This window comes from Aquila chrysaetos, chromosome 3 (genome assembly GCF_900496995.4).
Source record: "Aquila chrysaetos chrysaetos chromosome 3, bAquChr1.4, whole genome shotgun sequence".
In the NCBI taxonomy this organism is placed as follows: Eukaryota; Metazoa; Chordata; class Aves; order Accipitriformes; family Accipitridae; genus Aquila; species Aquila chrysaetos.
The window spans coordinates 75,640,855-75,654,981 of NC_044006.1; the positions used below are offsets into that span (position 1 = coordinate 75,640,855).

The following is a 14,127-nucleotide window of genomic DNA, read 5'->3' on the forward strand; positions in this document are numbered from 1 at the left end:
CTCGCCCTGGGGAACACCACTGGTGGCCGGCCGCCGGCTGGATTTAACTCCATTCACCATGCAGGCTGAATACCATGCTAGAGGTGCTGCCTTCCTCTGCCTTCCCAGAAAACCCATCTCTGTAAAGATGAGAACAAAGTTACTGTTAGAGGAGTAATTACATAAATTAAACGAATAGGAGGGGCTACTCCAAGAGCCATTTTAAGCTGCTGGACATCCTCGGTGTGAAGTAACTTGGCCTGAAGGATGTAGCGGGCTGAGAATTTACAGATTTAATACTCCTTCCTGAACAGTTTAACACTTCAATTGCTGAAGTTCCCACTTGCACTCTCTGGGGTGGTCCAGCATCCCAAACTCGGAAAAAATAACCTATGGCCTGCTGCAGTAATTAAAAGTCCTTTGATTTAAATCTTCTTGGGCTCCTAAGCCACGGCTGGGTAAGTTTACACAGGGCTGGGGCTCAGCAAGGGACAGGATCATCCCAGGCTGGCCCCTGCAGCGGCCTTGTTTTCGCGCCAGAGGAGAACCAGCACGGTCCTACCACAGCCCTGACACGGCGAACACTTTCCCATGCAAAACCTTCTGAGATTTTTATTTTTTTTTGTGCTCCCCGAAATATTTTCCCTTCAGAGGGAGAAATCTCTCCAAAACCGCTCAGGCTTCTCAAACTAAAAGGGTGAAGCACCGCGGGGGGAAGGTCGCTCAGCACCACGGGCATGAGGGCGGTGAGGTGAGGTGTGTGGGGGGGTGGGATGCCCCCCTACGGGGGTTCACCACGTTGTTTATTCTGTAAAACACCTTCCTCCTCCCCGGGCTTGTCCCCTCGCCACAGCAAAAGGGACGGAGGAGGTTCGTCCCGCCGCGCTGAGGAAGGAGCGGAGCCGCCGGCCCCGAGGCGAACCCGCCTGACTCCGCCGCCCCCCCCCCCCCCCTCACAGCGCGGCGCCGGCGGCGGGAAAGCGCTGAGGGAGAGAGGGGAGGGGAGGGGAGGGGGGGAGAGGCGGGGCGAAGGCGGAGCGAGAGAGGCGTGGCCGCGGCGGGGCGGGGCGGGGCGGTCGGACGGGCCATTGAGTCGGTCGGTTAATGGCGTTCGGGGCCGGCGGCTCCGGCGGCGCCTCCTGGCGGGGGGTGGGGGTAGGGGGGGGGCTGAGGGAGGGAAGGAGGGGGCGAAGCGAGGGAACAAAGCGCCGGAGCTGCCAGGTAAGGCCGCGGCCGCTGCCGCCCCCCCTTCCTCCTCCTCCTCCTCCCCTTCCTCCTCCTCCTCCTCCTCCTCCCCTTCATCTTCCTCCTCCTCCTCCTCGGGGATGAGCAAGGCGGGCAACGCTGACGGGGCTTACCCCCCCCCCCTTTCCCCTTCTTCCCTCCCCCATCTGGGCCGTTTGTGAGAGGAACAAATTCTCCTCAGGGTGAATTTCCCCCGCCGGCCTCCTCCCGGAGCCCCCCCGCCCGCCCTCAGGCACCCGCCGGGGGTTAGGAGGAGGAGGAGGAAGGTGTCGCCGGGAGTTTCTGGCAGCTCCGCGGCGGTGTAATTTTACCCTTCGGTGGGGAGGGAGGGAGGGAAGGAGGGAGGGAAGCTCTGGCGGGCGGGATCCGGCGGTGCGCGGCTGCTCCCCGGGGCGACTCTTCTTTGTGTCCAGGTGGCGAGGACGAGGGGCCGGGGGGGGGGCTGCCCGCGGCCATGGGGGTGCAGGACCGGCCCCAGTGCTTCTTCGAGATAGAAATCAACCGGGAACCAGGTAAGGCTTGCGTCTCTTGACACGAGCAATTCCTCTCGAGTGTTGTGGGTTTTTTTGTTTTTTTTTTTTTTATTTTTTGTCGTGTTTTTTTTTTTTTTACCACATTTTTTGCCTTAATAATTGGCTCAAGCCGTTAGCGATGAGTTTGGCCGCTGATGCGTTATTTCCGAGTTAGTTTTTAGTAACTTCTGATGTTTACTAGGGTGCCGGATGCTTTTTATTCTCTCTTGCGTTTGATTTTTATTTGCATACGTGAAGAGAGAGGTTCAGTGAGGCCAGCTAACACTATTCTGAAGACAAAAAGCGTTCTGTATTAGAACTGTATCGTGTTATGTATTATACCTTTACAGTTGTATAAACTATGCAAAACTGGGGCAAGTTGTGAGGAAACTGGAGAGGTACTCCCAGAAGTATTTTTAATCATAACAGTAATTAAAACTGGAAAGGGAACTCAGGAGGTCGTCTGGTCTAAATCTCTCCTCCTCCTGCTCAAAATGAGTCTTCTGAATGTAGATGGAGAATTGAGTGTAGAAGCATAGAATATCTCACCAGGTGGCCTGTTTAAAAAAATAATAATTAAAATAAATCCATCTCTTAACTTGTATTTTCCCGATGGGAAGTGTAATCGCCTGTAAGTGGCAGACTATGAGTTTTAATCCTGGAATAGCTACTTGATTCCCTCTTCTGTTTTCCCCACTCTGTAAAAATGGTCGTACAGATTTACTTACCCATCTTTTTTGAACATGAATTTATCGATGTATATTAGTTGTCTCACATATACTCGGTGCTTTATATAGCTACTATTTGTCTCTCAGAAAAATGAATAAATGTGATGGCTTCATTATGCTTTCACTTTCATTTTCTGCTTCAATGTTTCTCTGAAAGCCTTTGAAATAAGAGTTTATATCTCTGCATGTTCAAATTTCAGTTGCATTCAAAATGTAGCTGTAACCCATTTGGCTTGCTTTTTATTTTCAGCAAAATTTCAAAAGAAAGGTTCAATTCTAACTCCAGTGACCTGACAGGGCATATCTATAAATCTGTTGCTATTTTAACTCCTGTTGGAGTTATTTTAGTTAACAGTGCCTTTTCTGAATACTTTTATTGAAGAGAAAAAAATGTTACTGTAAATAGAATTTTAACATTTTTCTGTTCCTTTAAATTCAGATTTACTATGGGATGAGACTACTAAAAATGTTTGGGTAGGGTTCCAGTTTAGGAATTGTAGTTTGATGGGATTGATTTTATAGCAAAGACAATTCGTTCTTCATCTAGTTTGCTTTTAATCTTTGTTAGGTTTTTTTACTTTTGACTCTCCATCTGAAGAATCTCTCCCTGCGCTCTTTTCTTCTGCTCTTTCTTTATGCACACATTCCTGCTCCCATTTCATAATACCTCTTGTTGCCTGCCTTGTTCCCTCCTCAGCCCTGTGCTGTGCATCACGAGTGAAAGTGGATAACCTTGTTTTCCCTCACATCTACTTGGGTTTGATGACTGATAGCGGTGTCAGAGAGGAATTGCAGTGTTAGTGTTCTTGGTGGTGCAGAGCTTTGGTTACCTAGAGTAGACACAGGGCTTTGGCTCTGTTCGGGCTGTCTGTATTTATTTTCTCTTTATAATAACAGTAATCTCACAGCTGTATATCAAATTTAGAGCCCTGCTGTTTTTATTGCACCTGACTAATGACTTGTATTTTTGCAGGAAAACGTGCCAATTTTTAAAATGTTGGTATGGGGACTTGTGTGTAATCTGGTTATACTACTTTATTCTAGTGTCTGTTTATTAATTCACCATGCAATTATGTCTTGGGATTTAAGGTTATACTTAAAAAGCTTAAACGTTGCTCTTTTAGCTGTAAGGTGACCTTCAAAAGCTGAATCAAGTGTGAATGATAAAGCAGTGCTTCCAGATGACATGAAGCACTAACTCTGAGAGATGTACTCTCCTGCTGTTACTAGTGAGGTATTAACTTTTAAACTGCCAGCAGATTTCCAAATTAACATTTTGCTTATTTGACTTCAATACAATAAGCTGATCTGCTTGTTCATTTTTATTAGATGTAGGGAGAAAGAACTGGGGAAAAGAACAATCCTGCATTTTGCTGCTAGCCAAGAAATAAGACATTGCCCCCACCCTGTTTACACTGAAGAGCTGAACTAACATATCTCCGCAAAATGCAGAGAATAAGAGAACATGCCTCTCGCAGTACTGGAGACATCTCTTTGCCTGCAGAATACAAAACTGTGTCATTTTAAACAGTGTAGGTTGCTTGGAGTCCAAAAATGTTCCCCGACGCAGCTGCCAACTCTTAGCTTTCCCTTTACAGAGTTTGCTTACCCAATGTTTGTTGAAATACCTGTAGCAATTAAAAATAAGAGATCAGTGCACAGACTAGATGAAAAGGAGCAGCAGAAGGTGGTGTGTGTGCATATTGGGGGGGGAGCGGACTGCAGAGTTTGAATTAGTTTTACTCTTTAACTAGATCCCTTGGAAAATACAGGAGTGAAAATTGTAGCTTTGGTTGCGCTTTCAGAAGCTTTATTACAGCTTTTCTATCCATATTTTAATTTTATCTACAGAATCTTGGAATAAAACTTGATGGCTGCTTGCATGTGCCTCTTGCAGTGGAGTAAACTTTGTAGGCTTTGTGTCTGTGTCTAAATTTAGGCTGCTTTGAGTAAGTTGCCTGTTAAGCATTTTTTAATGAATGCACATTGTGGCTCATAATTTTTAAAGAGTAAATGGAGAATAAATCAGGAATAAGCATTTATTTTGATACTAGCACAGACAGCACCTCTCCCTTCTTTTGGGTCCCCCCTACCAATGGATTTGGACACATACAGCACGCACATAGGAGTAAACTACTTGCAATATTCCAAGAACTTTGGGATGGCAGCAGGTGCCTATTTAAATAATTCTGGCTTTACTCTGTGATGCAAAATCTGTGTGGGGCTTCAGTCTTCCAGGTACTGTGGTAACTAGAACAGATGTCTGACTAGGGTGTCACATACATAGTCTGCTGCTGTAGCAGTTCATGTGGCCATCCAAGATTTTCTTCACACATCTCCCCTTCTCACTCCCCCACTCCCCTGACTGGCTTTATCCATCGTAAAATATGTTATCTTTACTCATTTCTCATTCACAGAAGAATTTTCCTTCTATTTTCCTTCTTCTCATGTTTGGGTGGTTTGGTTTTGGTGGTTTTTTTTGTTTTGTTTTGGTTTTTTTACCTTTTTTTTTCTCCTGTCTTCTGTTACTGTTTGACCCCTTGCTCACTTTCTCATTCTGCTTCAGTTTCTTTCCTTCCTGGGGTATGTCCTTTCCTTTATCAGTTGTCTATTCTTTCATTACTTCTCTCCTTCCAGTCTCTTTTACCTAAAGTTTGGGTTTTGGGGTGGATTTCAGCTTCTATGAATTTATGCAAAATAAGCTCCACTGCAAAAATCATTGTAGTACTGTGCCTGCACTAGTAGAACCAGGGATGCCTCACGGGGTTTTCTGTTACCCTTCCTGAGGACAGAAACTGTTCTCAACTGGCTTCCCATTAACTTTTAGCCCTTTGAAGGCAAAAAGTTGTAGATTGGCAGAAAACAGATCAGCACTTCGACTCTGTCCATGAACCGAATGGCGATCCAGTAGAGTGCAGTACAATAGGAGCTGAGGGGGGACCCCTATGGGTGTGTGAGGGAGCTAAGGTACAGATTTGGAGGGAGCTGGTTTAATAAAAATTGTAATCCATGATACAGAACTGTTGTTGTCGGTGCAGAATGAAATACTCTGAAGACTTACCTTGAGGTCTGCAACAAATTGGATAAGTAAATGGAAGAGCAAACTGATCAGCTTCTTCTGCTAGGAGAAGACCAAGGGTAGTCTCTCACTTGCATCTCTGTGAAACTGAAGAAAGTAAATTTTTGTTCTGTACAATACTGAAATATGTTTGCTTTTGTGGAGATCATGGAAGACTGGAATGGAAGGTGCTTCAGGTGGTAGTTGTGTAAGACTGGGCTTAGTAGAGAGCTGGGGAAAGAAGTTTATGGAGGCTTCCCTTGCAAAGAGTGTAAGGTGGGGTAAGGAAGCATTAACAGTGTTAATGTGTCAAGACTTTATAGATACAGCTCAGGGGAACTGGGACATCCATTGTTTTAACTGATGTTTTAAATAAAATCTGTTCTTCCTCCACAGTAAGCTTTTATTTTTCTGAAAACCGTAGCCACATTTCTACTTCAAAGCAGTCTGTTTAAATTTATATGACTTAGTGTTCCCAAATTTAGGGATAAATAAATTAATAAAATTAAAATGAGGTCATTTTAGTGAGCTGTTATTTAAACTTGTATGCAAATCTGTCTAAGCCTTTGGCAGACGTCCTGGTCTTGGTCTGTAAGGGATGTGCATCCCTGTATTAATGGTTGTAATCCCTGCTTTCTCCTTCAGCAGGATGTTCCTGTTGATAGATAGGGAAAAGTGCTTCAGTGGCTTCTTACTTGGTTTGCTCTAAGAAATTGGGAGAAGGCAAAACCAATATATTTAAAATTGTTTTTTAATAATTAGGTTTATTTTGGGAGTGCCTGTCTGAAATTGACACCTTTATGGCCTAAACATAACAATCTAGCAAAACAGTTTGTTTTACATGGAAAATACATTAAGGCAATATCTGTTCCTCTCCCAGGGTTGTTTCTAAAAAGTTAAGCAGCTAAATTGGAGGAAGTCACTGGATAAACATTTGAAATCAATGATCGTTTTAATGAACTTTGCTAGCAGGAGCCCTTAGTACAATATAGCATGGATATTCCTACCCTGAATTTTTACCACTTAATTTGACTCAAGTACTAGTTCTCTTTCAGCTGAAAAATTGATCAGGGGTTCAAAAACAAAACAAAATTTAAATTTGAAAACAGAGTTTTCTGAAATTGGATTATTTCTGGTCATTATGCCTTCTGATTTCTATAATTGGTATAGCACATTAGCTACAGATAGCACTTCATGAAATCAAACTTCAAAACATCTTGACTTTATATATGCATCACTTACTGTATGTAATTACCAGTAATGTAAATACTTCTTTCATCGCTTACTCTAATTTCTATCAAAAATATCTTTAAATAATAAGTTAAAAGCCTGCTAACAAATAAGAATACTTTATCAAAGTATTGTTTTACAAGTAATAGGCAAATGTTAAGTTATGATTGGATACATTTCTATGGTGTTGGCTAGCACAAAAAGTACAGTAATGTACTGTGAAATCTACACTGTGGTACAGAGGAACATGTCTTCATAGCTATGAGCTGGTGAGAATCAGTCTTCTATTGAGAACAACACTAAATTAAAATTATAGCAATGTCCTGCCTGCTCATGTATTAAAATAAAGATTTTAATTGTTTGTATAACTTCCTTGTGGTACTGGAAGATTTGCATCTCAAGTTAGGTGAGAGTTTCATTGTTAAAAATATAATCCCAGCATCTTTTGCCTTAGTCTAGAAGTGAGGTATCTCTGCAGGCTCCTTTCTTGGCTAAAGCTGACTGAGGAGTCCAGATAGGTTTGTGAGCAGACTTCATCTACTTGAATAACTCTTCTTAGCAGTTTTTTGTTTGTTTTAATTTACTATTAAAGTCTGATGGTTAGTCACAGAAAGCTTGTTTCCTAAGCAGGTAGCTTAACCTTTGTGTCAGGGAAATGAAGCTGAAGAAAGTATTGGAAATTTTCTCTATACAGTGAAGGAGGATCATTTTGGAGAAGAGGTGTCTAAATCTGAGGAAATTAGTAGCATCTCAGATGCTTTTTTATCTGTGTTATGTCAGCATATACCTCAGCTTCAAGTTTAAAATGACGTATTTCCTTTTTTTTTTTGAGGGAAGAGGTAAGAGAAAGATTTGTGTGTTTTAAGTATACTTTTCATACAGATTTCTATTTAATTTTTTTATTAACAGCTGTTATTTCATATGTATTTATCTGATCAAGGTGTAAAAATGTGTTTGATCTTTCTCTGGCACATTTAATTGACTGTTTGTCAGTGGAAAATATAACCTTTCAGTGATAATGGTATTCATGCAGTTTAGGTAAAATACAGATAGTAACCCACCAGATGGATACATAGTATGTGGCTTGTGTATTATAAGCACATGGCAACATATTATGTAGCTGGATATAACAGGGTAAGCACTACTTTAGGTTATATGGAGGAGAGATGTCCTGATCTTTTAAACTGGATCTATAGTCTTTTGATGCTGGATATGTGCATTACAAACATTTTGTAGGAGTTGAAAGGCACAGGAAGCTAGCAGACCTTATTATTGACAAAGCATGAGTGAAAGATACTGTTGAAATCATGATGCCTTAGTTATGAATGTATTTTTCCATGTTCTGCCTTGACATCTTCAAGAACTTGAGATGACACTCTTCCGCCAGAAGACAGGTGTGGTTGTGTCTGATGCTTAAGGTGCTAAATATGGTGTGTTTTTTATGTGGGACAGGGACTCGCAACCATAAGGCTTCTACAGTTTATGCCTGAGGGCAAAAGTCCCTTCTGGAGCCCATAGGTAGCAATGCCTATTAGTTATTTGGCAGCTGTCACCTTGGTAAATCAGCAGCTTGTCTTTATTTCTCTACTCTTAGTAGAATGGGGATAATGATAACTTCTTCTGTGAAAGGCATTGTGTTATTTCACATCGTGAATGCAAGAGGAAATCTGTATGTGCCTTTCTAAAGCACTTAGTCACTGTTCAGTTCAGCGCTTTTGCAAGCAGAGGAATGGGATTTCTGCTCTCCTGAATCCTGTGCTTATAATGAAAATTGGTAATTCTTTTACTAAAGTGTCTTCTCTATTGTGTTCTCTGAATGAATCTTCAATCTGCATAGCTTATAATGGTTTCTTCACTTCCAAATAGCTGTCTTTTCATAGTGGTAGTTACAGCTACCACTGTTTAATGTGGGGTCTTTGAATATTGGCTATTTCTTCATTCTTTTTAGACTGTCCCCACGCATTTTCTTTAGATTTTTTGTGCTGTAATGATGAATGCTCAGAGAACGTTCTTACTGCAGTTAATGAAATGGAGACATTTCAACAGCTGAAGGCATCTTGAATTTTTATCTTAAGAGTACAAAATACAGGCAGTCTCTGTGGTTGGGTTTTTTTTTTTTCTTCCCTTTTTGAACCAACAATTCACCTTGCTGGCAGTTGTATACATTTGGACAAAGCCCTAGAATTGAACACAATTTATTAGGAGCCTCTCAGAATTTTTCTTGGTGACAAAGTTTTAAATAAAAAACATTTGAACTTCAGTTATTATTTTTTTCTTTAAGGGAAGGAAAAGCAAAGTAATTCTTGGAGTAGTTACTGTTTTTTAAGTTATCTTTGATAACTTAAAACCAGTAACCAGTATGCACCACTAGAGGGTAGTGCTCATTGACAGATTGTTACTGGTCTCCTTGTAATGCTGGCCAACAGTGTGGCTTTTACGGCTTTTTTCATAACCTATAGAGATATATTTTTCTTTGCTAATTATGTGGTTTTTAATATTGTGTTTATTGTAATTATGTATTTTTCATGTATTTGAGAGCTTGGTGTGTGGTTTTTTTTTTTTCTTTAGTAATACATGTCCCAGTATCTTGGAAAATAAAATAGAAAGTGTGAATCAGTTCTAAAATAGTTTTTTTTTTTTACATTAAACCACTCTTCAGCAGTATTTTAACAGTTTTCCAGGGTGCATAGCATAACTACCACCAATAGCATGGGGGTAGCTGTACTGAGGGTGAGAATTGCTCTGCTCGCTTTGCATAGAGGGAAAGTATAACTTAGTTCATAGTATCTAGCAAGTGGAGCATTAGTCCTGAAATTGCTAGTATTGTTCTGTGTTCTGCTCACCTTTCATCTTTCCTATTTGGTTCATCTATTTTTTTATTTTATTTTTTTTAAACTAAAGGATTTTAGGCCAAGAGTCCCAATGCATCTATAATCCTTAACACAGTATGGGACTAATTCAGTTGGGCTTTTTGGGTAATGATCACAGGGAAAACTGTGGAAATGTAATTATTAATGTATGTGTATAAACATAGTACTTGGGGGAGTAGGGGGGTGGGGTAGAATTACTCCAGCTTTCTGAGCACCTGTATTTATGGCAAATCTTTTTCTTTTTCAAAATAGAAATGAATTGACAGGATAAGCTATTTTAGTAAATCAATTTGGCTTTCCAGGTTCAAATCAAAATGGAATCATGGGGATTTTTAATAAATTAGATGTAATGATATTACTTCATTTTTTTATGATTATGGTATTGTTTTTTCCTGCTGCTTGTTTTAATGTATGCATATTTGAGATGTTTTCATATTCTGCTTGATAAAATAACCTTTTCTCAGAAAATTATATTTCCAAAACATGCTGATTTATTTATATGCAGATTTTCTTATATCATTATAAAAAGTTAGAAAACTGTTTTTTTGTTTTTTTTTGTTTTTTTTTACCTTCTAGTTGGTCGAATTATGTTTCAGCTCTTCTCAGACATATGTCCGAAGACTTGCAAAAATTTCCTTTGTTTGTGCTCAGGTAAGTGACATGCTTATATTTAAGATTTTAAATGTTTCTTAAAATTATTATTTGTTTATGCAAGTATAAACCATAGCATAATAATAGTGCTGATCACTTTTTTTCTGGTCAAAACAAAGCTGAGACTTGTTAGTGCTAAGAAGAATTTGAATAATGCATAGCAGGAAATAGTATGGTATTCTGTAACTCTGAGTTAGAGTAGTGGAGATAATACATGATTACAGAATGCAAGACTGAATTTAGGGAACAAAACTATTTTTTTTTTTTTTTGTCCTTAATGTGGCGTTGCTCTAGGTAGAAGTGATTGACAAGGCTGAGACTATGGTGGAATTATTTATCAATCAAGTTACACAAATGTGATAAAGGCAAGCAATTCTTTAGGATTTATCAGGGCTTTAGGATTTATCAGGAGAGACACTAAGTTTTAATGTCACTGTGCAATATAATGGTGACATTTGACTTGGGACACTACATAAAACTTTGAATGTGTATAAATTTTTTCTTATATAAAATGTTGATTATATACAATAAAATTTTGAGTGTATTTCAGGTTCATGGAAGTGCTACACAGGGATCAGAGGACAGGAGCATCTATTAAATCTGAGAAGACTTTTTCATTTTTAGCTAAATGAAGGACTATAAAAGGGAATATGATGGTCCCTTAGAAGTCTTGGGATTGTTTGGTGGGAGAGAGGAGAGAAGAGATCTGTGAAATCAAAGGAACAGCACTGGCAAAAGAATGAGTATAATGTAGCACCCTCCAGCCCATTTTTTTAAGCAGGACTTTTTAAAAATGGCTTCTAACGATTGGAAGAGTAAGGGTAGTAAGGGTTTGGTGGATTTTTTTTGGTCTGCTCTGTTCCTCAGGGATTTTTCAGCTGTAAATTGAAGATTAATCCTGATTATTATGGGAATTGGTGTGTGTTGTTTATGCGAAGAATGCATTCTGTGTCTCTTGGTGATCTCCTGGTCTTTTATACCTGAATGCTCAGCGACTTGCAGTATACCTTGAATTAACTGCAGCAACGAAGCTTCTATCTTGTATATGAAATAACTTTTCCAAATCGTTAAAATGTTCCAGCAAGACTTTCCAGGCAGCATTTTAATATCTGGCTTTAGTGAACAGCATTTAGCTAACTGGTTACATGAAACAAATTTGTTGATACCCTTATGCATTAACTTCTTAGTTCATCTTGTCAGAGCTGAAATCCCAGAATGTGATGTGTTGTAGATAATCTCTGTAAAGATTTAGAAGAGCTTTATAATACTATGAACTTGTGGAAGGTACAGTACATATCTCGGGGTTTTTCTGAGGTCTGCGTGGTGATGCCCCCTCTTTCTATTATACTTTCTGATTTTTTAATTACATACTTAATAAAGAGATACTTAGGGATAGACTTGAGAATGGGAAAGAATGGTACAACTCTCATAAACTTCAAATGAGTTCCCATTTTTCTATCTTAATCAGAATAGATTACAAAAGATAAGAGGTAAAATACAGTAGCAGACTTAATAACATAATGTCTGAGCCTCATGTTCTGTAGCTCTGAAGGATTGTTTAAATCCTTAAAGCAGCTTTGCTAGAAGAATGTTAGGTAAAGATAAAGGAAGGAAGAGGTGTTGGAGATGATGAGGAATGAAACAAACAAGCAGAAGAAAGAACAACTTTAAAAAATTTTTTTTAAAGTCTGACTTCTTTGTATTGCATCCCTATTTGAATTCTGTTCTACAGCTGGCTGTACAGGTTTCACTGACGTCTTCAGCTGGAACCTGTCTTTAATTGGAAGAACATTTGAAAGTAAGCACAAAGTTAGGAGGTCTAACCTTGAGATCAGACTCGCAAGCTACCTGAAACATTTGTTTCATTCTTGTAAATTGTGTTTGCTACTGCGTACTCATAGGATAGAACGATGATTTGACATAGGATAGAACGATGATTTGACAGATATCTTTAACAATTTGCTAAGAAACACATGATAATTAAATTCTGCAGGGAAGAGAAAAGCATATGGAAGAACCTGAAGTAATTTCATTTCTTTTGGTGAATGTAATGTTTAAGAGAATTAAGTTATGTTAATTTCTTTTGCTGGTAGAAGCCATCTCTTTTCTGCCGTGGTAGTTCTCAAACTTGAACTCAGGATGGCTGAGCTTGGAGCCTAGGGTCGCATGGCTAATATTAATGCTTTTCTTATTTGCGCTAATTACATCTGTGTTACTGTTCAGTTCGCCTAAGGTTTTTTTCCTATCAACTGCTCTGTCTGGCTTTCTGCTTCTCCTTGACAAGTTCTTCCAGTGCACTTGTTACTGGTAGTTTATCTGCGTTACGCACTCCCATTTTCTCTGCCCTCCTGCCTTGTACTGTCAGTCAGAACCTTGATTGCCTCAGCATCTAAACTGAACGCTCTACACAAGGATGTTGTCTCCTGCATGGTACCACAGATGAGAACTGTGGCCAGGAGCAGCACGCCAGGCTTATGGTCATTCACACTCTTCACAGTAGGATCCAGCAGTTCTCTGGTACGTACTTCCTCCCTGTCCCCATGGACTGATGTAGCGTTCCATTTGGGCTACTGCTTCTGGGTTTGCCTAGGTCATGTTAAAGGACCTACAAAGCCTATATTCAGAAGAGCAGCGGTTTTGTGATGGAAGACAAAGGTGTACTGGGAGGATTGCATTGACCTCTGGCAACAAGAACTGAGATGTGAAGGGTTGCTTTAAATTTTTAGAGTTGTGAGCTGCTATACCATCTTCAGAGGCCAAATAAGTCATTTGCTTCCAGAAGTCAGGCTCCCCTGACTCCTGCCACTTTTCACAGCAAGATCCATTGGTAGAACTTCAGTCATCATAGAAGTGTGAGTTCCTTTCAGGTATATCTTTTGTCCTTATCTTTTGGTCTTTGCAAGAAATCTTTGAATCGTTGGAGGTTTACTCAATACAGCTTCACTTTCAGGTGCTGAAATGTTCTTGTAGCCATATGTGAGGTCTGTGCTCATCTAAGGAGGTATATTAGCTGTATGATAGAGAGGGGATGGTATCCCATTCTGGACCATATAGTCTATATAATGGAGTATCTTAGCAGCAGTCTGTGAGCATTGTACACTCCTGTACTACATAAATTCAGGATTCTGCATGCTAGGCCAATCCAGCATGTTCTTTTTCCTTAGACATGTATGGGTACCCACCTGCATTGTAGCTGATAAAGGTATCACAGCTGCAGAGTCCTATGTGTTCTTACTTTCTCAGGGTCAACCCACCACATGGTTGCAAGGGAATAATGCATTAGCTGAGGAGGGTGCAACATAAGGGCCTTTATCAAAAGTGCCCTTCTTCTTTGCAAGGTAAACTTTGCTCTCATGCCCTATTAACACCCTGCACTGCCAACCCAATCTGAGATATTTTGCATTAGGTGCCCAATAGCGGTCTCTGAGACTATGAGAAGGGAAGCTCCTGACAAAGCACCAAAGAGTAGATGGGCTTGTGCTTATTCAATAGATGGACTGACTGAGGGACTTGCAAATGCAGGTTTGCAAGTCCAGATGTTTTAATTTAAGTGCAAGGAGCCTCTTGCTGTCAAGGCAGACAGCATTCTTTCACAGTAGCCAGGTCTATCTCTGACAACAATGTCAGGCTGCAGGAAGGCAGCCAGAATCACCCTGTCCTCCTCCATCTGTTTCTGACAACAACATCCTGGCTTGCCTCACAGAGATTATGGAGGGAGCAGCAGGCACGATGATGGGCACAGCATTTCAAACATGGGTCTCCAGTCTTTCTCTTGGGGCATATCACCTTGCCTTGAGACAAGTGAAACCGCTCTTCACAATCACACAATGGAAGCGCACAGCCCAAATCAAGTT

The 14,127-nt window shown here is 40.4% G+C and overlaps 1 protein-coding gene across 4 annotated transcripts in view; it reads left to right on the plus strand.

The window, feature by feature from the left end:
• Window positions 1-1,091: 1,091 nt before the first annotated feature.
• Window positions 1,092-14,127, plus strand: part of NKTR (natural killer cell triggering receptor) — a 45,721-nt gene continuing 32,685 nt past the window's right edge. For 2 of the 4 annotated variants that reach the window (XM_030008006.2, XM_030008005.2), the window contains exons 1-2: window positions 1,325-1,736; window positions 10,199-10,273. In XM_030008006.2, the coding sequence (XP_029863866.1) occupies window positions 1,679-1,736; window positions 10,199-10,273 (133 nt within the window). In that variant the 5' untranslated portion in view covers window positions 1,325-1,678. Of the gene's footprint in view, window positions 1,201-1,323; window positions 1,737-10,198; window positions 10,274-14,127 lie in introns of those variants that run through there. The other 2 variants (XM_030008004.2, XM_030008007.2) reach the window with 2 other exon arrangements.